At 35.4% G+C, this 26,628-nt stretch overlaps 2 protein-coding genes across 3 annotated transcripts in view; one reads left to right on the top strand and one right to left on the bottom strand.

Moving 5' to 3' along the window:
* Window positions 1-26,628, top strand: part of LOC126759790 (uncharacterized protein DDB_G0284459) — a 504,946-nt gene that overhangs the window by 119,360 nt on the left and 358,958 nt on the right. The gene's annotated exons all lie outside the window — the stretch shown is intronic.
* The window catches only part of LOC126759754 (LIM/homeobox protein Lhx1), a 166,728-nt gene that overhangs the window by 24,101 nt on the left and 115,999 nt on the right, over window positions 1-26,628 (bottom strand). For both annotated transcript variants that reach the window (XM_050474855.1, XM_050474856.1), the window contains exons 4-5: window positions 16,977-17,167; window positions 16,104-16,322 (exon numbers count right to left, since the gene is read on the bottom strand). In XM_050474855.1, the coding sequence (XP_050330812.1) occupies window positions 16,104-16,322; window positions 16,977-17,167 (410 nt within the window). The remainder of the gene's footprint in view (window positions 1-16,103; window positions 16,323-16,976; window positions 17,168-26,628) is intronic.

The following is a 26,628-nucleotide window of genomic DNA, read 5'->3' as shown; positions in this document are numbered from 1 at the left end:
TAATTTGGCTTCATTTTATTCGCTTTATTGCCATCTGTGGCAAATTTGGTATTTTAAATGTCAGATAAAGCTCACATCGGGTGAACCTGTTCGAACGGAAGCTCTTTGGTTGCATTAAATGTCTGTTAAGTTGCGCGTATTGCTTTTAAGCGCCAAGTGGTGTTATTATAATATTCGATGATATTGACGAAAGAGCAGATTCGTGTGGGGTTTTGTTTGATAGCACTTACAACTGATAAAGTTTAGTATTTTATATTTCAGTTGCGTTTGTACGAGATGCGCAATGCTTTTCGTAGTTATGATAACTTAGTTTAGTTCTGTAAGCAATATTCTTCACACAGAAGGTGATTCTGAGAAATTTATTCGGCATCATATCTTACCAAAGTGCTTAATTTAAGAGTTAAAGTATAAAATACATAGTGAACTATACAATCGAAGTAGTCTAAGAGGTTTCCAACTGCAGTTTTCGGATTTTCTTTCATAAACACTCTAGGAATGTTGTTCTCATAAATTACATTGAAGTTGCAGGGAGCAGTGAAGGAAGCTAATTATAGTTATTATCTGAGCGGGTTAGAGGTAGAGAGATACTAATAGATAAATTAAGTATCTATAACTATATTTTGAAGTAACTAGGGCCTGTCTCATTTCTTTAGGAATACAACAATACAGTTTGACAGTAAATCAGATTTAAGTCATCCAGAATAATTTTAAAAGTTTTTTTTTTAAGTAGGGTTATATTTTTGGCTTGACTTCTAAAATACACACCATCAAAGCCTTTTTTTGAGGGGTTATATAGTAACCACTTGGTAATTTCAAAACTATTTTTTAATTATATATAGAAAGTATAGTTTTATGTAAATATTATCTGAAAAGTTGATCCGGCATATAGTTTCGGACATATGAGCATTTTTGTATGAATACTTTAACTTAGTGTAATCGTTCCCCAAAAATTTAAATATGTTTTTCTCGAAACATTGTTTCCAGAGTAGGTGAAGAAAATTCTCCGAAACGGGTGAAACGATCGATTTGAAATTTTCACACGGCTTTCTTAGATATATTTGTAACTAATGTTGGAAGGAAAAGTTTTGATTATAATGTCGCCTTTAAACCACTCTAAATGTACAATTTTTCACAAAAAGCTATTTTGTTTTTGGAAGCCCTATTTTGTAAGAAATCAAAATTTTTAGTAGTTCTTTAATCCTTATCTAAATTTATCTATAGTAATATATTTTTTTGGGCTTAGAATTTGAGATAATGTTAGCAGAAATATCTTTTTCACCTGCTTTCGAAAGGTCTGTCTGGAGATCATATATTGAATCAATTCATTCAGCAATGCAATTTTTTTTTTTTAAATTAATGCTTATTCTTAATCTGAAATATTAATTTGAGCAGATTTTTATTATATGTATGTATATGTATTTGATCTAGTTAAGAGTAAAATGTTTCTTAAAACTCTCTTTAATGCTTCTAAATACATATATGTTGGAAACTGATTGTATCAAGTGTACAATATCTTGGAAGAATGAATACATAAACGAGTGAAGTAAATCGATCTCTTCCAAGCTGAACTTTCGGTTTTAGAAGCTTTCAGATCATAATCTCAGGGACTAATTATAATTAGTTTCTCAAATATGTGTTTTTTAATGAAACCATAGACTCTCTGGAGGCAACTAGCAGAAAGCTAGAAAAAGACGAAAACGTCAAAACAGCTGATGAAACTAATGATTTATACGAGATAGAAAGATTTGAGCAAAACGACAAGAAACTCTTCCGTTATGGCAGACCCGAGACAGGTGTTGACGGCTAAGTTGCAACAGGCGACCTTTGAAACTGACGAATAGATAAGAAAAAGAGATAAAATACACACACACACACACGTATATATTTGTGATAGACTAACAAAGCTAAGATGGGTCGTAAAAGCCTACAAACCGTTATCTGCCTCCAAATGTGTTCGGGCAAAAGGTGAGCGCCGCGTAATTTTTATGAATATTTGTATGTATGTATGTGCGTGACACACTCAACGGAGCAACCACACAGTCATGACTTACACCTGTACTGACGCACCGGTCAAGCGCCTGCCCGTACGCTTACTTGTACCGATACCGTTAAGTGCGAGCACACACAGAAATCAAACGACCGACCGGACCTTTATGCGCACCGGCGGCGTTGCGACAATTTTACGCCGTTTGCGCATAATGCGATCATTAAAATGTTGAGGAAAGCCATTATTTGCGTTGCGTGCTCAAGTGGACCGTTTTTTTTTTGTATTTGCTGTTGTTATTGTTTCGTGCGCCATTCGATTTCGGGCTGGAGAAGAGAAGCCAAACCTTTTCTGGTGCCAAACTTGCACTTGCAGCGAGCGTATAAGAAGGCACTACATGCAGATAAGATAAAAGCGCCTGTAAAAAGGCAACAAATTGTAACGGTTGGCGAACACTTAATCGCTGAGGAGCAATAGCGGCAGTGGTGGCAGTGCGGAGCAACGCGAAAAAATGCATAAAATGGAACTATGAAAGTCGAATGCATGCGACAAATCTGAGCTGGACGACACACAGCGGTAGTGCGATAAAACGGGAATATCACCAAAAACAACAACGACAACAACAAATAACTGCAACGCGAAAGTAGAAGCCTAAAGAAGGTGAGGCAAGGACACCAAAGTGACCAACCGTACCAAATTGCTCGTTAAATACAAGCCGAAAAAGGTAATTCAGCAACAACAACAACACCAAAACACCAAGACTCAACAACAACAAATACGAAACCCCAGAAATAAATGCAAATCGCCTACAAATGACTCATAAAAATCATGTGGACAAATTATGGCCACTGTGTCGCATGTTTTCCGCTCACTAAATGCAAAGGTGTGTGTGTGTGTGTGTACGTGTAGCTGGTGAACAGCAGCAATTTGTTGAAGACACCTACTGGCACTGGGTCTTGCACAGAACTGCGTGTGTTGGCTTAATGATATATATTTTTTATACATGTGTGTGTGTTTGTTCGCTGGCGGTGTAGATCTAAGTATTCAAATTATTACAAAAACAAGTCAAAACGTTAATTTCAGCGATACCGAAGCTAAATACCCTTCACAGGTGCATTTCATATAGCTTAAAGGGTTCCAAAAGACTTGATATTGCTTTTGATCGGTCAGTTTGTGTGACAGCTATATGCTATAGTGATTCGAGGTGAACAGCTTCTTCGGAAATTAGAACGCTGTCTTGGATAATAAACTATGCCAAATTTCGTGATGATATCATATATTATCAAATAAAAAAGTTTTCCATACAAGGATTTGATTTCGATCGGTCAGTTTTTATGACAGCTATATGCTATAGTGGTCCGATATCGACAGTTCCGATAAATGAGTGGCTTCTTGAGACAATTTCAGATCGATGACTCAAAAACTGAGGGGCAGACGAAGCTTGCAAAACTGCTTCAACTCGTCTCCTCTATCATTTTTATATTTGTTTATAGGGTCCCGGGCATTCTCGGCGTTACAAACTTCGTGGCAAACCCTGTGCAGGGTATATGGTAAATATAATTGCATAGACATACATACATGTACGTATGTACATATGTATGTATTTAAGAAAGCCTGGTGCACCGCCAATAAATGTTGATTATGTCACTGCATCCGTAAGACGCTTTGCAATCTGCTACTGCTGCTGCAGACAAGTGATGTCTTTTGATGTTTTTTTTTGGTTGCTGGTGACAAAAGCAGACAGCGGTTTGCAGTCGTCAACTTCGTACGCGCCCTCGAAATTTCTCGCCTTCCAACAGTCAACCACCAGTCAACGCATGAGTGATGATGGCAAACATACTCACTTTCGTTAAATTCATATATGTAAATATGTAGGTATGAGTATGTATGTCTTTGAGGGCGCATTGCCTAACACTTTTTGCTTGCACCCGCTGCGCTCTGCCTCCTTTGAGATCAAATTACCATTTCTCAGCTCATTTTCGTTTTCTTCTTGTGCTCCGCTGCAGCGCCCTTTTCGGGAATCAACAGATGTACTTTGAAATAGATTTTTTAGAGCATTTTCAGGGTTTCGTTTTATTTTTAATTTTATTTTTTTTTAGTTTATTTCTTTTCTTTCGTTGTGTGTTTTTCTATTGAAGTGGTGACAATTCGTACCCCTTTAGCGTTGAACTGTAACCACAAGCACTTTTACTGACTTACATATGTATGTAAGGTATAAGGGCATGCTCTTATTCGTCTTCGGTTTCATTTTCGTCTATGCTTGATTTTTTTTTGTGCTCTACATTTTCGTACTCACTCACTTTTGGTTTTAAGGAAAGTGTGAAAAATTTCTTGAAGGCTGTGAAAGGTTCATAAAATCAGAGTGAAACGTGTCGCGCTACCGTTTTAAGTAGTTTCAGGAAAATTAGTGTCTGAGAGAGTAAAGTGTATATGTTAAAGTTGCTGTTGTTGTTGTTGTGTTAGTTATGCGCCCGATGCTTTATATACCATTGATCACCCACCGTATTTACCGGATTTGGCTCCGTGTGAATTTTTATCGATCGAAGAGATAAAACCAAATTCACACAAGAAGCTGAAGGTAATCCCAAAGAGTGCTTCGAGGACTGGAAAAATCATTGGCGACAAAATTAATATTGATGAATATATACATACATATATATATATTTGTATTCTATTCAAAATTTTCGGGTACTTTTTATCATAATGTATATTAATTTTAAATTCTATCTAATCAATTTGTCTACGAGAAATATTATTAAAATATGGAGATAATTTTTTTCTGATAATAGCATTCTCTTGTGTCAAAAATAGTAAAATCGGTCAATACTTTCCCTAGCCTTCATCTGGCTAATATAGATATTTTAGAACTTCATGTTAACTTTGTAGCGTATATTGTATCGACGAATCTGTGAGGTATATTTATGAGGCTCAGAGAGCATCTTTTTCGGTGATGATGTATAGTATCTCGATGTTAAAAAAAATAAAATGGAATCAGCACTGCCTCTAGCTTCCCTATACCCAAGAGTTAAAGACCTAAAATGATTTTTATAATGAAATATATTTTCATAAATATTGCACTAATACAACCTGACGAAGTGCTTAATATTTATTCTTATACCATATATTAAGGGGTAATGTTCATAGGAATACAAATTAACCCATTTCATTCCAAAAACATACATTCTCCTGCCGCTAATACATTTTCTACACATGTTTGATCCACACAAGTGATCACTGATCATCTAACACCCTTGTCAACATGTGTCTTCAGAACACGCAAACTATTTCATTATCTGCCATCACAAGCTAACAAAGCGAACATATGTTGCGGCTACCAATCAACATGTGTCTGCGGAGATGAAATGACTGCTCGGCGGCCTGTCGCTCCATATCAATCAAAAAAATATTTCGAAATTATTAGGAAATCATTTAGCTGAAACAAAGCAACGAAAAGTTAAACCAAAAAATGTTATAATGACTAAATAAAAGAACAAATACGAATTTGTTGAGCAGGTAGCTTGCCTCATATATATGTTTATAGAAGTTTGTGTATTTAATAAAATTGGTATTTGAAAAGTCAATACTATTTACTTTTTAATATTATACACGCCACAAACAGGCGTTTGAAAGATTGAAGCAACGCAAGTGAATCAGCATATGGATACGTACATATGTTTGCATGTGTGTATGACGAGCGCCCAGTTTAATCCCAATCAACAAAGTATTTAACAGCTTAAGAACAGACACGTTGACAGGTTACAGGCGCAACACAACATACACACGTGCAACAATGCCCATTTATATATGTATGTATGCCTTTGTATGTACTGCATGCAACGCTACTTGTCACCGGCAGCCGATATGATGACATAAGCATCGAACGCGCTGGCGTCGGCATTGGCCGCTTTGATGTGTCATTTGATACAGTTAAAGGATATCGAAAGCGAACGAACAGCGGGGGCAACAAGCCTAAAACAATTGCGCACCACGACATGTTTGTTGCCTTCTCAGAGCAACACCTTCTTAGCGCTGTTGTGCAGTGACTGTAAAATCGCTTCACACTTTCCAAAAGCGTAATGCGACTGCCAGTCCGTCGAAGTTGTATCTTTGAAATGAAAGTGACAAATTCCGAAAAATCACAGATGGAATGTGTAGCAGCAGTGGCCGGTATGAGGCAGCAACACGTTCTTTGTATGTGTGCTAGTGTTGTCTTAAGCTGTAGCTGTCACATGTTGTCAAGTTTAACATCTTCATTAAGTTGCAGTGACAAGTGGTAGGAGACAGCAACTTTAAAAATGAAAGAAAACAAATTCGGTCAGTGCCAAATTGCCAGAAAACGAAGGGGTTTGTTATTACTTTTCGAAATTGTAGCACTTTTTGTTTCATAGAATTGAAGTCTAAATAGTTGCTTTCCGCCATATTCTATGTTGAACATTGTTTGCAACTAGCAGTTTTTTGGAAATCATTTTTTATGTCTTGCCATTTTTAATGTTTTGTTATTTTTTATGTCTTGATATTTTTAATGTCTTGCCATTTTTAATGTCCTGTCATTTTTAATGTCTTGATATTTTTATGTCATGACATTTTTATGCTTTGCCATTATTATGTCGTGCCATTTTTTATGTCTTGCATTATTATCAAATTTTAATGCCCTGCCATGTTTTGTATTTGCCATGTTTTTATGTTCATCCATATTTAAGATAATTATATTTTGAATATTTTTGTAAATACTATTTTTAGGATAACCATTTTTCATAGGAAGCATTATTTATGTCTCACAAGTTTTATGGCAACAATTTAAAATTTTTTCTGCCAATCACCTTTTTTTATTTATGTTTCATTACTCATGTCTGTCTGTTCAGCTATTTCTAATGAAGCCTTATGGTTCATCATAAATATTATTGCATAATTTCTTTTATGTACATAAAGAAAATCATGTCTCGTCTTTCCTTATGACTTTACTGTATTAAATTTTTTCGCAACTGCAAACTAGCCTTCATTTTATGTAATATCCTATATTATGTCTTACCATATTTTATGTGTTAACATATTATATTGTCCATGTCGTACCATAATTCATGTCTTACCATATTTTATGTCTTGCCGTAATTCATGTCTGACCATATCTCATGTCTTGCCATAATTCATACTATGTATATGTACTTTCAATAACTTTTGCTTAAGTCGAGATCATCTCATTCTCATCAAAACGTGAAACGTTGATTTAATGTCTGGCTATAATTCATGTTTATCCATATTTTATGTCTTGCCATAATTCATGACTTACTTTCAATAACTTCAGCCAAACTCAAAATCATTTTCTCATCTAAACTTGAAACATTTTTTTTGCTATCTTATCTGTAAGCTTGGTTACCGAAACTACTACAATTTTATGTCCGCGAAAGCTACTTGTCTTATTTTATATTTCACAAACACTTGTACATTAGTAATATTCTTTTATGATGCAAACAATTATTTAAAACGACCACTAGCTATGAACACTCTGGTAGCTTGAAATGCAAAAGCAAAGCTAAGCCGTAAAACAAAAGTGCATTTCAAAGAATTATGGAATTGTAATGAAAAATATTTAACTTTTTGGCCTTTCTAATCAATTAGTTGCATATAAATGACGGCAACAGCTACCGCCATATTCTCCACCTATTACCATCGCCAGCACAACTAGCGCTGATGTTGTTTCGACCAACAACGAGCAAGCAGTCAATAACCTAAACTCTCATTTCGCCGTTTCGCTTCATGACAGGCCGATCAGGCCACTCACACGGCAGCCGCCAAGCTTTTCAGCGCTCCTGTTGCGGCTGCTCCTGCTGCTGTGCTACTGATCGTTGTCGTTGATTGCCAAGCAAGCAACTGACGGACTGCAGTCATTTACTATTCACCTTTGTGTATTCGAGTGTGTATGTGTGTGCTTTATTATGGTTACTATTTATTTTTCAACGCTTCATTGCTTGCCGCGCTGGTTAGCTGACGGCAGCAAAAGATATTGGCGGCAGCAAAGGTTAATAAATGAGCGAAAATAAAATAAAAGTGACGAGAATATAATGTGAAGGGCGCAAAAGTTGCACAAACGGAAGTTATTATGACGGTTGGACAGAAATATGAGAGTATGTGTGTGCTGAAAAAATTTGTTTGCATTTTAATTACTTTTTGCTTATAAATAAGCGTTAACGCCCCACAATATTGTGCAATTTTTTCCTTGCATATAAATTTTTATAATTTTAAAAGGTTTATTTAAAGCAAAAGAAGCAGATTGATAGGCGGTGATAAGCGAAGAGGCGCGCGCGTGCACTTTTCGGGAGACGCCAACCGACCGCGCGCTGCAGCCGATTCGTTGCTCTTTGCTAAGAGCGCTTGCGACGCTCTAACATTTCTTAGAATTTCTAAACCGATGCTATATTTATTTTTCACAAATTTTAACGCTTAAAATATTTTATGAATTTTTTTAACCACCACCACTCCAATTCGCTTTTATTTATACCTTAATTTTTACTTCAAGTTAATCGCGTGTTTTGCTAATAAAGCAGTTTTTCATCTAACATGCAATAAAAGCAGAGTGGCTGTTAACTATCACGCGCGCTTATAGAAATAATAATAAAAATGCTTAGAAATTGTTCGCAAACTATCACGCCACATTCTCCCGCACACACACACAAACATACATTTTTCCATATAAATGAATATATCCACATCTCACGGTCACGGTTATCAATGGACACGCCTCAGGCACCGCGAAGGTGACTGCCAAGCGTTTAACAACAGTGCGTCACAAGCGGCTACCGCTGGCTATTATTACTGCAGCCAACTTGATTGTAGTTAACTTATTATTTGCATATTATTGTTGGCGCTGTTATTTTTGTTGTTGTACCCGTGTACTTGTCAGCAAATAGCTTTTGCAGCGCTCAAGCTCCCACCTTATTACTTTGTGTTAATTATGTGCAGCTGCAGGGGTCATTGCGTCAGCGCGCGCGGCGGCTTTTACCCTTTACATTGTGAATGCCGCGGCGCGTTGATAACAGAGCGCGCGCGGTAGGCGCCGCGATATTACAACTACGCGCCTGCTTTAAAGCGTATAAATTATCGCGCGCGCTTACATGTAAACGTTTACATATGCAATCTCACATATATGTACTACATATGTTAGCTTATACGCGCTGTGTTACACTTTAACAAGCCCAACGCTTTCGGGCATTGTTTAACACGCACGACTTAACGCCTCTTGCGAAACAAGCCCGCGCGCTGCTCTTCCAATTATAAATATACTTACGCGTCAACTGCGTTGTATGCGCGTTAAGTAGCCGGCCGCAGCATGCAATACACTGCGCGCATATTAGCGCGCTTTCCTGTTGTTACTCAGTATCAATCTAAGCCGCGTCAACTGTGTAGCCGCGTTGTTTCACCTGCTTAGCAGCGAAGTACATGCGCACAACTTACATATCGGTGTATGTATGTATGCATGTGTAAGCGTGTAACGTTCGTTATTGCTCAGCGCCGCCCTTACCATATCAGTTGTGTTGTCACGTTTCGTCAGTAAATATCCTCCAACTACTTAAGGCGACACGTTGCGCTCGCAGCTTTCGCGGAGTGCCAAAATCCGCAAGTGAAGGGCGTTTTGACCGCAGCAAACTTACAGACATACATACGTGTGTATGCTTACTAAAATATCGCGTTCGTGCACGCACACAAACGCTCGTACATAGTTAGCTGGGCATTCGTGGCCTGCTTGACTACATCACACTTTCTTGCGCTAAATTTAATCTTATTACTTCATCACTTCATAACTTCGACAGGTTAAGTCCTTTACAGCTCGATCGCTTCATTCATACTTTAATGTTTTCATTCAGTGTGCGAAAAATTTCAACATACCTTAATTTTTTTTTTTTTGTATTTTTCACATTCATTTCATTTTATTTTTTGGTGATTGGTGAATTTTTCGCAGTATTCTGTTTCTGTTCCTGTTTCTGTTTCAATTTTGTTTTTAATATTTTACATTTTTTTGTTGTTATTGTTTAGTTTCTCAAGTACCAACTTTTCGCTTTGCCAACAGGTGATAAACATCTTAATGCGCTTAGCGCGCGAAGTCTCAAGGCATTCGCAAAGCAGATTAAAATATCAACTTGTCTTACTTACTTGCGATCTCCCGAGCTTAAGAAACTGCCAAGTGAGAACTTAATTTGCGTTAAGCACAATATTACATACATTTATTTATTATATAATATATACATAAGTATGCAGTTATGTGGTTTTAAATGACTTAGTAAGGTACATAACGTTATATAAATTTTACAGTAAGCATACAAATATAAAGCTCTTGCTATATAATCAAGTGCTATCCTATGTGGCATATTAGCTATTAGTTCCTAGGTAACAGAGTATAGTATAATATCTAAAGTTTCAGATATTTGTATTGAGAGGTTTAATATTTCCATTTTATTTCTGTAATAAAAATTGTTAAGAATTTTTATATTCAGGATTTCTTTACTACTCGAAAATTTCGAAATATATTTGTGGTATTTTGAAAAGATTTTACTTCATAAAGTCATTATTATAAGAATTTTGAAGCATTTAGCAATTTTTTTAAACTTCGGGATCCCGAAAAATTTCGATATTTAAAATTTTCTTGTTAAGTTTTGCAGGTATAAATAGTCTTTAGCTCACAGTTTTTAATTTTTGGGATACCGAAAAAATTTCGGGATTTTAAATTTTGTTCTTAGATAGACATATGAGTTGAGATATGTAAAGTTTCAACCATATTTGCAAAATAAAAGCTAAAATTGTGAAAAATTATTATTTTCGGGATTATTATGCTACTTGTGTTTGCTACTATTCGAAATTTAAAACTTTGCTTTTGATAAATTATTAAAAAGTCTAGAGTCCAAGATACCAATATTGAAGCATTTTGCGAATTTTTGCATTTCGGGGTCCCGAAAAAAATTCGGGATTTTAAATTTTTGTTTTATTTTTAAAAAGAATAAATCAATAAAATACAGTGAGAGGACTACTACTATGGTTTTTATTGTAAGATTTTCTAGTTTGCTGCTAAATTGGACGATTAAAGATTTTTTTACTAACCTTTAGCATGTAAAGTTTTTACCCAAAGCTTTAAGCTTCTAAATGGAAAAAAATTGCATGAAATTGCAGTAGGTTTCACCAAAACTTCTATATTTGTTTGTGTATGTGCTTCTGTAAATTTAAATATTTCACCATCGCCACCATTTTTCCACAATTTTGCTCACCAAAGCCGGAAATCTGGCGCAAAATGCGTTTTGTGCTCTCCCGAGTGCGCCATTTTAACTGCACCGCAAACACAAAAAATGGAAAAAGAAATCTAGAAAAAAATCGTTTGTGTACTTAAAAATATGTGGCAGCAATATTTTGCTTGCAATGCGACCGCACAAGTTTGTGGCTTCGACGCAGCGCGCTTGTTGCAAGCTGACAGCGTGCGGTTTACGTTCTTCGTACTTTTGCGGTTAACAGACGCAATTTTTCAATGGATTTTTTTTTGTACTCAAACTCATATTTATTATTATAGTTTTCATTATTTGTTTTTGTTTTTGCTTCATGCACATTGCAATGGCAGCTAAAATGTTGCTGGATTTTTTATTTCCTTCGCATTTATATAATTTCATATTGCTTTTGTTTTTATTTTTGTTTTTGTTTGTGTGTGGGTTTACAGCCGACATTTCGTTGCTTTGGTTTACCTTTGTAGTTCTTTGCTGTGCGCTTTGGTTTATGAGCACACTGATTTTGTTGTTGCTGCTGCTTTTGTTGTTGTTGCAGTCTTGATGCGGCTGCACCGAATGTGGTCAGCCATAACTGACAAATGTGGCTGTCAGTTGCAGTTCAAAACAATTTTCTGCATGAAATTGTGAGCATTTTTGCGGTTGAATGTTGTTGTTTTTTTTTCTTTTTGTATACGTATTACTTGTTAAACGGTAGAGTTTAATATTTTATTTGATGACGTACATACATACATACATACATACAATTATTATATTGTTGTTCCGATATCGCATATTTCTGTTAGCAAACATGCATAGCTTTCACTACTTTCTGGAAATAAATTCCATTAGTTTGGAAAGTTAGAAGTTTGCCAGTTTTTCAAAAATTCAATGCAAATTTTTTTTTTGGAAAATTGTGGAAATCTGTGAAAACTGCAGAGTATTTAATTACGCACGTTTTAAAATATATTTTGCGAATCGTTGCCACCTGTTTAATTTTGTTTTAATTAAGAAAGTGTTCACAAATAAAACGAATAATTTAAATGTAGGCAACAAACCAAAGACAAACTTTTTTTGAAAATATTTTTTTAAAAGGGTTGCCATCGGTTTCGTTTTTTATTTCAAAAATATTTATAAATACATCAAATTATTTCAATAGGGACAGCAAACATAATTGTTGACGATGGTTGCCACCTATTTAGTATTTTTTCATTAAAAATATTGTATATAAATCCATCGAAGTATTCCAACTTGTACATCAATCAAGGGACAAACTTATTTGAAGAAATTTGTTGTCGATGGTTGCCACATGTTTGAATTTTTTATACAAAAATATTTAAAAATTAAGCGAATTATTCCAATTTTTGATTATTATTTCGAAATATTTTTTGAGGATGGTTGCCAGTTGTTTGATTTTATTACTCAAAAATATTTAAAAATTGAACAAATTATTCCGGTATAAACGCCAAGCGAATACCAACATTATATCAAACTATTTTTTGAAGATGGTTGCCACCTGTTTTTTTTGTTTTTTGTATTTCAAAAATATTTAGGTATAAGCGAACGAATAATTACATTTAATAAATAAAATTGAAGCCTGAAAGCAACTCCCAAAAATGCCCTCAACAGTGTTGCCACATGTTCGAAAAAGGCATTAAAATCAATAAAATTCTTCAATTTTGTTTTATATTTGACAGCAAATGAGAGGTATTTGACAACAAACCTTTGATTTACTTAAACAATTTTCTATAGCTTTGACAGTTTTAGATAACTTACTTCGGTTATCACTAACCAATTCTACAATTTCAAGAGCATGGCAATTGAAGTTTTAAATAAATTCTAGAAAAAACATATTTATAAAATTCCTAACCACCCTGTGCAGTATTTTAAATCCCAGTTTCATGTTATTGTTTTTGTTTTTGCATCTTTCCTCCTTACTTTTTGCAACGCTGAACTCACTTGACCTTAAAATCTGTCAGTTAGTTACGCTGTAGCGTAACACATCACTTTGATTTGCTCAATATTCGTCGTCTGTGCCTCTACCACTTCTTCACAACAACAAGCTTAACTAAGCTCTACAACGGACTTCCCTCATAGTCACCTTGTGCAACTTCTATTCTTTCTAGGTGGGTACCTTTCGTCGTCTAGCCGTACCAAGCTAGCACAGCAACAACCAAAGGTATCATCCGTTGATTCAGCGTTTTAAGAATACACCGATTTGCTATCGTCTCAAGCGTTGCATAAAAAAATAACAACAATAAACAAGCAAACTGAATCGAAGTCATCATGACTAACTGGCCATCTATAAATGATTGTTTGCGCTAGCTACGCGCAGAGGCTACTCAATTGTAGTTGCATGACTACATATGATACATATACATGTGTATATATACATTGATATATACTTATAAATAAATATATGTATATATGTATATTGTCTTGTACCTGAACTTCCAATAGGCAATTAGTCACTCAGTCGACCGAATCTCTACATTCTCATTTGGCTGCTCACTTGTTTCTATTTTTTTATTGTCGCTACTTATTCTTTTTTGCTTTGATTTTTTTTCCCCATACTTAAAATTTTTACTTTTTAATTTTTATTTATTGTTCTGTTGTGCAAAATTTACTCGCTACAGCGCACAAATACTTTCAGCTCATTAGCATAAAAAGTTCATAAATAACCAACAGCAGCAACCCTGCCAAATGGTGTGCGACCCGATAACGTCGAAAACGTTAAGCGACAAGCAGCAGCAGCACATACATAGATATTATATTTAAAATGTTGCATTCAAAAATTAGAAAAAAAATCTCAGAAATTTATGCAGATAATGCGCGCAGCAAAGCTTTTGTGGGCGTTGATTATGTGTCTCGCAGTTATAGACTTTGTTTTAGTAGGCCTCTTTCATGCATAAATTAATCTATTTTGAATATTTAGTTATTTTAATTTTTATTCCGGTCGCCAAAATTGGAATTTATATTGATTGGGTTTTATAGCATAGTTAAAGGCAAATTTGTATTTTATTTCGAAAATGAGTGAGCAAAAAATACATCTTTCCGGGAAGCAAATATATGTACTATGTATATCTTGTCAATTTCTTCATTCAGTATTTAAGATATTCAATAGTGAATTTCAAAAAATCCATTTGTTCAATATACATAGGTATATCGACTGACCTATTGGCATATATTTGACAACGTTCTCCAAAAAATTAGTTGATTCAAAGGTATGATTGCATCTATAGACATTTTTTAACTCAATGAAATCGGCTCCTAAACTTAAAACGCGTTTTCCCGAAACGCTATTTTCAATGTCGGTTAGAAAAATGTTATCAAAACCGCTGGAAAATTCGACCGATGAAATTTGCATGCGGTCTTTTAAGATATATTTGTCAGATAATGAACAATGGAATGATGATTTTGATATTAATTTCATTTTTAAGGCCTAATTTAAAGTTTATACTTTTTTGCCGAATATTAGTAGCAATCACCCAGACGTCATACTAGTTATTTGTTATACAGTATGTCTCGACAAAGGAGTAAATATTTTCCTAAACATCTATTAAGTGCCCTCTATTAACTTGGTTTTCGAAAAATATAATTAATTTATTTTTGAATGAGAATTTTCTTACACAAAAACTGTGATATTTTTTATTGTATGTGTCAAAATTATTCATTCTGTCCATTCTTTGGTATAAAATCCCCGAAATGTAGACAATGTTTTCTCGGAAAATCAGTACTTTTTCGAGTTTGAATGGTATTTTTCCTCGGTCCTGGCATTTTTCTAGGAAAATTACTACCAAAACAACTAAAATGTCCAACTTTTGTAAGATTTTTCTGGTTGAATTATTTTATAGTTTGATAAATTATTATTTTAATATTTGTTATATGTTAAGGAGGCTTTTAAAAACTGTTTAATACTCTTCCAAACCGTTTGCTGTTGCAAAGAATTTAGTAACTTTTCATATTTTAAAATTATGCTAAAATGTAGGCAACGATTTCTAAAATGTTTAATATTTCGAAAAAAATTATTGTATTATTTTTCTAGTATTTTTTATGAAGTTGTGTGTCGGTACCAGTCCTTCTCTTGAAAAACTATTTTCGAAAACATCTAAATTATTTGATTTTTGCAGGTTTCTTCTAATTGTTTTATTTTCTAGTTTTATTTAAATGCTCCTAAATGTAGGCAATGTTTTTTAAATATCTATTTTATATCAAGGAGGGTCCATAAACCTTGTCAACACTTCTCAGTTTTATATGTTTTTAGGCAGTTTCGAGATATTTTTCATTTATAGGTAGGCGTCGAAACGAAGGCAACGTTTTTTAGAAGTCTTCGAAGCAGTTTTAGGAAATATTTTGAACTTGATTTGAACTCGGGCCTTACATATGTCACTACACTCTTATACCAAATTTGTAGTAAATATTATGAAAAACTGGTAAAAAAGACAAAACATGACTATCATTTGAAGAGTGATCAAAAATCGTTAAAGAACAAAGCTTCGAAAATTGCGAAAAATTATGTTTCGATTTTTTTTAGTTTTTGGTCTTCCTTAACTCAACAAAGAGACATAACTCTGCGTTTCGATAATTTTTTAATTAATTCACATTTTAGTTTCATAATAATAAGCATGCGAGTAATCGTTCACACCTCCTTCACCAATGCCAATTACATTAATGCCCGTCGCCTTGATATCTCTCTTAAACGGCGCATTTATTTGCGATTTCGCCATGCGCCGCCTACATGCAAAGCGCTCATTCATCTTTGTGACAGTTTGCAGGCTTTGAAAATATGCGCCAACATTCACACACACACACACACACACCTTTATAATGTCTTTTGTATCACAATATTTTTTTTTTATGATTTTCGTTTATGCAAAACTCACCTGTATCACACGCATCGGCAACCCCGTCTCCTTGGCCAATTGTTCCCTAATGTGCCGTGTCGGTTTCGGTGTTTGATTAAATGCCGTTTTCAGTACTTCCAGTTGTTTGGCTTTTATCGTCGTTCGCGGGCCGCGTCGCTTCGAGCCGTTCGCATCGTCAGGACTCTTGTTCTCCGCCTGCGAATCACCCCGACCGTCAGGATCGCCATCTAAGGAACCCTGTAAACGGAAAGATAAAGCGAATAATATAGAAATGTAATGCAATGAGGAGTTGTGGGGCAAGTGTGTCTGATTTTTTTTTTTTTTTTTTTTTTGGTTTGGTAAAGCTGAGCAATTTCATTTGCGCCGCCGCACAATGGCTCAACGTTGCATGCAATACATACTTGCCGCGCATATTTGTTGAATAACCATTTGCAAATCATTAATCATCAGCGGTAACACTACTAACACAATCGATTGGCCGACAGCGTACAACATCATCAGCAGCGCACCGCGCATAATCATCAAACGAACGGTCACAGCATCGATTTTGGCGGCGTTAAGCGGTCGGCAAGTCAAATGGCCAAGTATACACACGCACATACATAACTTTTTCGGAAATATTTTATGCCAATACAACAACTACAACACTTATAACAGCTCACAATGAGTTATGACTAAATATTTGGTGCGCCGCTGTGCCGCTTACACCAGCTGTTGCCGCCATTCACACTCGCTGCATGCAACATGTTGCGCGCTTTGCATTTTCTTTATATTTTTTTTATATTTTTTTTATATTTTTTTTTATATTTTTTTATATTTTTTTTTATTATTTTTGATTTTTCTTATCGCCCTTTCATATAAGTACTTTAGTCATTTACTAATGATTATTACCTGATCGGAATCGTCATGCGTGTTTTTACTATCCGTGCTCATACTTTGTACTGAGATATCGGATGCTCCCAATGGTCCACCCGCTGAGTCGGGCCCATTCGGTCCCAATACGCCTAGGCCGAGCGGTGGCCCGCGCAAATGTGGCGGATCATCGTCGTCTTCGTCTTCGCTCGCGGAACCCATTAATGAATCTGTAATGATTTACAAGAACAAGAAAACACATTACATGTTGTGCTGCTTAGGAAATCAGTCGTAACGAGCGTTGTACGAAATCGGAATGGGAAATGTGTAAATGTGAAAATTACACAAAAATACTACGACGCGCTGCTTACTTGTTATTTGTTATAAATGGAAACGTATTGATGGCATGAAAAATGTATTTTTAATGCAAAATGTTTTGGGAACTCAAAGCGTTGCTCAGTTTAACTGCTTGCAATGCTTTTTGATACTTTTCTCTATGGTTTTTTGATTTTCATTTTTGGTTTTTGATTTTTTTTATTGTTTTTACTATTATTTCTATTGTTTTTTCCTTGTGTTCAATGAAAAGTGTTAAAATATTAACTTGGAAAGTAAGAGAGAAGTATAGGGTAAACAACCGTGTCTAAATTTAAACCAGTTGTGCTAGAATATTTCCAGCAATGGCCAATTATCAAAAGGTGGGAATACAAATAATAAATATGATTCAAAAAATCGTAAAAATAAAAATTTTGATTCTGAAATAAACTTGGTTTGTGTCTATCTCTATTAAGTAAAATTTTCGTCAATATTATAATAATGTATACATATATTACATACATATTATCTACATATTTATGTATATGTGAAGAATGCGTTCAACTCCGCATGACCCAAATACTGAGCTCTATATGAAATACGCGTCCTCCAGTATCTCGTAACTATTATATTGAGCTATTTTGAAAATAGCAGACTGTTATTCGACACGGAAAAGGGCACTCAGTGCTACACTGTCTCGAGTGGAGTACTGCAAGGTTTAGGCTGTCTACTATGGAACTTGATGTACGACGGTGTGTTAAGAATAGATCAACCAAAACACGTGAAAACAGTCGCATATGCGGGTGACCTCATAGTGGTAGCAGTGGCTAAACATCTGAATGACCTCCAATTCAAAAGTAGTGATAGCATAAATGGTATGCGCCAATGGTTTTGCTACCATGAGTTTACATTTGGCTGAGCAGAAACGGTAGTCTTGATCATAAGGTGAAAGAAAGAGTATCACTAACCTAAAATTTAGGGACCCCTGGTGTATAGCTCGGGTAAAGCAAGCAAAATATATAAAACTCTTATCAAGAATGATGGCCATTAAGGGGGGCGTGGGTTCTAGCCGGCGAGCTTTAATAGCAAAAGCAATGAGTTCAATAATATTGTATGCAGCACCAATATGGATACTGGCACTCGAAATTCACACGGCTATATGAGTAACAAGTGCTTTTTGAACGATATCAAGCGAGGCTGATGAAGTTCTAGCTAATATGCTGCTCATTGACATCCAGGGAGACGAATTCACGCGATTGAACCAGCTATCAGTATCAGAACCTTCTGTAGGAATAAAAAAAGAGGAGAGAACCAAAAGCATCACACGGTGGCAAACCTCAACCAAAGGACGGTCTACCCACAGACTATTCCCGGATATCCATTCGTGGATAGATAGGAAACATGGGGACCTTGACTCCCACCTAACCCAAATACTAAGTGGACATGGATGCTTTAGAAGCTACCTTTTCTGATTCCATCACGACCTTAGTCCGTACTGTCCGATGTGTACAGAATGTATAGAAGACCCTGAGCACTTATTTTTTCAATGGCCTCGTTTTTCAATTGTAAGGGAAAAATTCACTTGGCGGTAGTTTTTAGGTGAAAATTTGACAGCAGATATTTGCCAATCTTCTGGTAAATGAAAAGCTGCCAGCGAAGCGTCAGTTCTAATAATGAAGACAAAACTAAGCTTTATACAGTATATATAAGCGTCAGTCAGTCCGTATGATAGATAATACTTAAAGTCTTTCTCGCTCCCTTGACGTAACACTTAATCCGGTGGTTGGAGAGATATGAGTTGGGACTAGGTTAGGTTTGGCGGATTAAAGTTCCGCACTCCGGCTTTCAATACTTCCTCCTACCATAAAAAATACCCTTTTAATGCACCTGTTAATGGTATTATAGCTTCGGTGCAGTCGAAGTTAACGGTTTGCTTAACCTTTTTTTTAATATGCAGTTATACTGTTGTTTGCTGTGTTTTTATTATATCGTTGTTAGTCCGATCTTAAATGTTGGTTAATAAAGAGGTTTTTAAGTTGAATGTTTTGTATTTAATATTTTCTAAATTATTTCTCTTATTTTAATATTTTTCGCATTTAAAACTACAACAAAAAATAAAATTTCGTAGTAAATTAAATTAAATTATTTATGCAAGTGTTTTATGTTTCTTTCTTTGCAGGTAAGCTTTTGATAATCTATATGGTATTTATCAGGGAATTTTTTAAGGTAATTCATGTTAATTATTTGAAATATTTTTTTTTGTACTAAACAGATCTAATGCTGATTGGCAAATTTTTGTAATTGTTATGTGGAATATATATTTTGATTTAATTTAAAAAATAATTAATTTTTTAAGAATATTTCGAAAATTGAAAATTTAATCCTTTCGAACCCCGTCCACTATATTTAGCGGTTGGATTTTTTCCCACTATATCTATCGCTTTCACTATACATAACTTTTGTATATACATACTTACATAATTATGAACTTGTCACACACCCTCCAACACATCAGACATGCTACGCAAGCCTTTACTTTTGACAAGTCTGTGAACTTTAACCCTTGAGTGCACGCCTCTTCCGCGACTAAGCACTCCGCATAAGCGCACATCCTTTCAATTTCCTTTTATTGACACACACACATAGATATATATATATATAAAGTGATGCAACGCCACTTTACCCATTAGTTACTTAGCTTAGGTTACTCAGCAGCGACAACAACAATAACCATAATGTATCCTATTGCCATAGTTATTTGTGCCCGAAATTGCTTAACAAGATGATGAATCAACTTAACAAATGCAATAAATAATATTTGCGCAGCTAATCTCACACCAATGCGAATTGAATGCCCAACGAATTGAGGCCCAGCGGCACGTGACCGCGCGCGTGTGCCTTATTGAATGCCGCTGCGCACAGCAACACAAAGCAAAGTTGCTGAATAAAGGAATGTCTATGTGTATGTGTCTGATAAGTAGCCGCAGCAGACAATCAGCGGGCATTAAAGCTGCCGCGACCGTCGCTGCAATCACTGCCGCAATTGTTTGTCGCCAAACGCCACACATATAACATACACAGTATATGGTATGTACACGACTCCATTGTTTTCGTATTTGCATTTATGTGTAGTTGTTGTCCTTGCTGGTGTTGCAAGTGGTTCGTTTGCATTTCTATTGCCGACACACGCCAACGTCAGCGTCAACGGCGGCTGTGTCTTATCAAAGTCGTACCATGCAAAATGCTGACACGCGCGCGACACTCACGCATGCAAGTGGCAGGCGCACCGACAGACAGACCGACAGATATTTGAGCCCTATCCATACGCAGGTTGTCGGTAGTCAGACAACCGTTGCATACATTTTGGCACTTAAGCGCTTTGTGCTCGAAAATTAATCGCTTTTTAAAATGTGGTGCCTTGAGACCTACGCTTAGTAGTAAAAGACACACTGGTAGGTTGTCGCGCACTTGCACGGCCTCAAAGGACATTTTAATGAGCATATTATGAAGAAAGAGTGAAGCGTGTACGACGATCACTGTGTTTGTTAATAGACTCAATAAAAGTGAGGAAAAAATCAGCTTGTCTCCATCTGGTAAATATTTCGGCGAAAAACACGTGAATTTTAAAATATGTGTGGCAGCATGAGAAAGCTCTCCTGGGAAATTTGTTATGCAAATAAGATTTGAATAATTAAGTACTCAACGCCATTGAATTAGTAAACTGAAATCCAAATTAAAATCGTTAAATAAGGAATTTGAGAGATACTTTGTTGCATTGTTTGTCACAAACTGAGCAATTATACTGAAAAATAAGCTTGTAAAGGTGTAAGGTGACCACTTCATGTCCTCTGTTTCCGTTGATTTAAAAGAGCAATTAATTGTCAGTAATTTAAAATACTCCACGCTACTACTTCAAGACAAATAATTTGATTTGAGTAGATATAAAATTAAGTTCTTTCATTATGTTTCTTTACACTTGTATATAATTTATATATGTAATATGTATATAATATATAATATTTATATAATATACATTATTATACAATTCAATTCTATAATTTCTTAAAAAATTGTTCAAATCAGACCACCACAGCGCATAGCTGCCAAACAAACTGACTATTCAAAATTCAGAGAAATATCTCTTTGTACGCTTTTATGCAAATATGACCTGAGAATGATAAAACTAGAACTAAGGACTTCTTACAAACATTGTTCCAAAAAAGTCTTCTAAGTAATCCACACCAGATGTAATATACTTATGCCAACGATTTTTCCAGTCCTCGAAACACTTTCCATAGGCACTTTTTGGGATGGCCTTCAGCTCCTTCAACGAATTTCGTTTAATCTCTTCAAACGACTGAAAACGGGTTCCACTGAGCAAAGATTTCAGTTTGGAAAACAAGAAAAAATCGCACGGAGCCAAATCTGAATACGGTGGTGACCGATGATATTCATAGCGTTTTTGCTTTCAATTCGGTCACAATCGTAGCTTGATGCGATGGTGATTATCATCGTGTAAAATCCATGAATTTTCTTCCACAATTCCTGCCTTTTTCGACGGTTGTTCTCGCCTAAACGCCTCAATACGTCCAAATAGAACCGTTTTTGACCGTCTGTTTCTCCGGAACAATTTCATGATGCGCCAAAAAACGAATATCAAAAAAACAATTAGCATTAAATGGTGTGCTTTTATTTTGTTTTGGTTTCGGCTTGTTTTTTTCCCTACATTCCGATGATTGTTGACTTGTTTGCATGTCAAATTCTTAAATCCATGTCCCATCGGCAGTTATAATGCTCTCCATGAATGTGAGATCGGAATTTGCATGTTCAAGCAAGTCCCAAGATAACTGTTTGCGGTACTCTTGTTGAAGAAAATTCAGCTATATCGGGATTAGTCGAGAAAGAACACGTTTCTTACCCAAAATATCCACCAAAATCAGTCGAACGGACTCGCGAAAGATGTCGAGCTTTCCTGACACTTGCCTGACGATTTTCAAGCACCATATCCTTCACTTTTTAATATTTTCATCTGTTGAATATGTCGCAGGTCGTCCAGAACGTGGCATGTCTTCAACGATCTCTCGGCCATCTTTGAAGGCTTTGTACCACTCGTAGGCTTGTGTTTTTGAATCACTGCAAGACTTTTCCAACATTCGCAACGATTCCGCACACGAAAATTGGTTAGAAATAATACAGAATTTGAGACAAATTCTTTGTGCGATATTTATATTCATTGTAAAAATCGAAAAACACTATTGAGGTGTACCGACTTGAGCAACTGCTGTAAACAAACTGGTTGAGAGATCGCGCTCATATTTGGTATAGTACTTAAGGACAGTCCAACTTAGCAAAATACTTTGTTTTCAAATATCATTTACCCGGAGAATTACATTACAATTTTTGGATGCTCTTTCCACAGTGTGTATGAATTCCTTCAAACTGAACAGAAAGTCAATAAAAACAGGCAATTATCTTTATATATCTGTACTTCGTGCGCTAACGTGACGTCACGTCACGCCATTAATATTCGAAAAGGAGAGCTTGAAGTTCTTCCATTTTCTGTCACTTAGTTTCCTAAACAGTCACACCCAGTCAAACTGTCTTTAGTCGATATCTTTTTTAGAGCGTTCTTGCCATTCTGTAGCCCAAAACTAACTGAGATTAGAGTTATAGGTGACCTTACGAGATATGCTTGTGTTTTTTTTTAAGAATTCCAACATTTTATAGGATACTAATATGATCATTTAAGGCTAATATGAAGTCAAATATTTTTGTGACATCAAAGATGCCATGGCCCCATTTTTTCGTGATTATTTTTCTCTGTTCCGTATAGTTTCATCTGATATGATTTTTTCCTTTAAGTCTCAACATTTTTTTGAAAGCCTTAGCAATTTGTAAAGCCTCTTGAATTTAAATATTGTTTCCAGGTAATTGAAATATTTCGGATCCAGTACATCTTTCACCATCACAATCTACATCCAATACAGAAACTAAATTAGAGGAACCAGGTTAAATTTTCTTTTTCTTTATTCCTTGTTAAGCAGAAATTTCCGAAAAAGTCCAAAAAATATGCAAAATAGCTGTTCCTTTTTTCTAAACAAATATTCTTATTCTTTAAACTGCTGATTTTGTTTTAAAGTTTTTCCTTCCTTGCGTTTAAAAGGGCCAACCGTTTGCGTAAAGTTACTGCCACCTTAACCTACACATTCACCTCAATCCCAAAAGCTGACATTTACTGCTTCTGACGCGTCATTGATATAAAACGAAATGACATGGAATGATTTGGCTGCATTAAAATCCCTTTGGGGAATTCGTTGGCTGCTGCCCTTACAGACAGGGTAGTAAAGCGTCTGTGGCGCATAAACTTCAACCTAACGGTTTGACAGTACAAACGCATACTCACATACATACATAAAAGAGAAGTGAGATTAATGTAACTGCCTTTGAAAGACAGATTTGTGCAATTTTTTCGAGTGCACAGATTTTCAACAACAACAACAACACACTGATAGTCAAACATAGTTAACTTCGCATCAAAACCGCCCGTCCGCTTGTTTTTGTTGGGTGTTGAAAATTTTATTAGATTTGTCAACATTTTATCGTTTGTTATATAACTACATACATATACATATATATGTAAATATGTACGTGTATAGCTGCCACACTTGAAGGCACTGAAATGTCCTTTAACATTTCCGTTCAGTAATTTCTTGCATATTGTGGAGCCGTGCGGATATGGGCTGTGTAACGGGATATGTTAAACGGCGCGCTTATGATAAATTGCCAATTGCCGTTGCGTAAATGTGTGCGTGTCGTTGTGCAGGGTTAGTTGTATCAGCAGTGCTCTTTTATGTCAATGATTCTGCCTTTCTTGTGGGGTTGTTGTCGCCCAGGCGGAGTTTCATTGTTTGTGCTGGTGTTTGACTGGTTTTCACCGACTGCCTTCTGCTTGATGTGCCTCATCTGTTACGAATTAGATTATGCATAATAAAGTTTAATTTATGCGCCACTGCTGCCATGAAAAAAAAAAAACAAAAACAGCGATATGAGAGCCGGTGTCAGCGTGTGCTTTGTGGGTAGACATGTCTAAATGTGACCATAATTAACGGAATTGAGTAGGAGACACTTAAGGTAAGGAAAGGACTTGCCAGTTGTGATTTTAACAATGTAGTGGGAATTTTTTCTTAAAAAATAGGTTTTATATTTCTAAATTTTAGTGCTTTTGAGTTTGAGGGGGCCTCCAAATATTTTTGTTATTAAAAATCATTAGTAAATAACTTTTTTTAAGCAGTCGTAGGTTTAAATATTAAATGAAAAAGCCTTAGGCCCAGTTCCAATTAGGAATATCAATAAGTTTGAACTTGTTGACTTGGTAGGGTTTAAATGATTATTTTTATTATTTTTTTGGACCTTTCGGTATTGCTTTTTTTATGCTTTCCATCAGAATAATACACAAATGGGGAGCATTTGAACTTGTGGAACACTAAATATTGAGTAGTCGAAAAAGTCTTTTCGTATTTCTAATCAAACTTCAGCTTTTTTTTTAATATTTATACTAATATATAAATAAACAAATATGTACCATTTTGGTCCACCACTTTTTGCTATTTTTTCGCTAGAGACATTATACCATCAGTGTAAAACTTTCATCGGAATCGAAATTTCCACAACGGAAGCGAGCGAACAATTGTTGTGCTACACGAACTGATCCAGTAAGTCTCCGTAAGCTTCACAAATTTCATTTGTGGCTTGCATGGCATTCTTCCCTTTTTTATAAAAAAAAATTCCAAAATATAGCGAATTTCTTCATTTTTGAACAGCTGTAACTTTTTTTCAACTTCCCCGAATTTTATTTCCAACACTATATGGTATGACACATTGTGATTGGTAGCACTGTAGATATAGTGCGTACGACTGCACCGACATCTATTGACAAAATACGAAAAGACTTTTTCGACTGCCTAATAGCAATAGAAAATGGGGAGCATTTGAACTTGTGGAACACAAAATATTTTCAGCGGTTTATGACTATACCTCGATTGTTTCTTCTTCCTAAGAGTTTTTTTTTAACAATTTTGAGAAAACGATGCCGTCAATAACCTAGAATTATGTTGACAATTTAGTCAAAAATGGTTTCACACAAATTTTATTTGCTTTTTTGAAAAAGCTTGGTAACAAAGAAAGCTTGTTTTACGATTCTAAGTTTGAGAGTTTCTTATTATATCGCCTAACATCGTTTGCTGAACTTGTGAAAGGCTCCAGCTTCACTTTTCAGTTAAATTCGTTAACTGAACTTCTGGAACAATTTTTAAGAAATAAAACCGACTTTTTTGAAAGACTTTGAAAACTTAAATTATATAAAATTTGTTTTATTTAATATAATTTTTTTAGATTCTGTTTTTGTATCTTAGACAAGGTATATTAAGTGTGCCCCGAAGTTTGTAATACAAAAACAAAATGTTATAATATAATATATACATATACATATATAAATTATTATCATGTTTGAGTCGATTTAGCCATGTCCGTCCGTCTGTATGTAAACTCTCGAACTTCTTTATTTGCGAAAATACCGTTTACTCGGTTATAGCCGAGTTGTAGACGCGAACTAATCCCTTAATGTTTGACATAGCGATCTAAAGTTATGAACACGACCTTTTCTCTCTAAGACGCTGATCAGTTGTCGGAACCGCCGATATCGGACCACTACAGCATATAGCCGCCATACAAACTGAATGATCGGAATGCATTGAAAGAATTGTAAAGAATCCTAAGGCAACACCACAATTTTCGAATACATTTTTCAGATCGGGTCACTAAAGCATAGAGCTGACCTACAAACTGAGCGATCGGAATTAAGTTTCTTTAAGGAATCTTTCGCATTTTTTCTATTTTGAAAATTTCTTTATATTTCGCCCCGCTTAGTTTCATATTTTTTATCTCACCAACATCTTGTTATTTAATTTTCAAATTCTTAGTATACAGTTCCCACACTAGCCAAGCTTTCTTGTTTACATCACTTATGTTGCAAGTTGCACGTATAATGCGCACGTTGATAGGCAACTTAAGTATAAACAAATCTAAATGGCAACACCAAACTTGAAGAGCTTCAAAACACGTGTTAATATAACACATCTTGTAACAACAACAATAACAAGAAGAGCGGCAACAACAGCAAAACACTTCAATTAACTTCAACAACACTTCATACAAGTGGCACATGCAAGTGGCCACTTCATTTTGTTTGCCACAAAATTCGAACTTAATTTCTTTTCACGCATTCACTCACTCATCGAATGCGCCGTTTATGACGACCGCGACAACGATTTCCTTTACTTCCTGCCATCCAAGTAAACAACCCTCTGCTTGAAGGACACAC

Source organism: Bactrocera neohumeralis, chromosome 5 (assembly GCF_024586455.1).
Source record: "Bactrocera neohumeralis isolate Rockhampton chromosome 5, APGP_CSIRO_Bneo_wtdbg2-racon-allhic-juicebox.fasta_v2, whole genome shotgun sequence".
Taxonomy (NCBI): domain Eukaryota; kingdom Metazoa; phylum Arthropoda; class Insecta; order Diptera; family Tephritidae; genus Bactrocera; species Bactrocera neohumeralis.
This window is presented reverse-complemented; position numbering and strand designations above follow the sequence as displayed.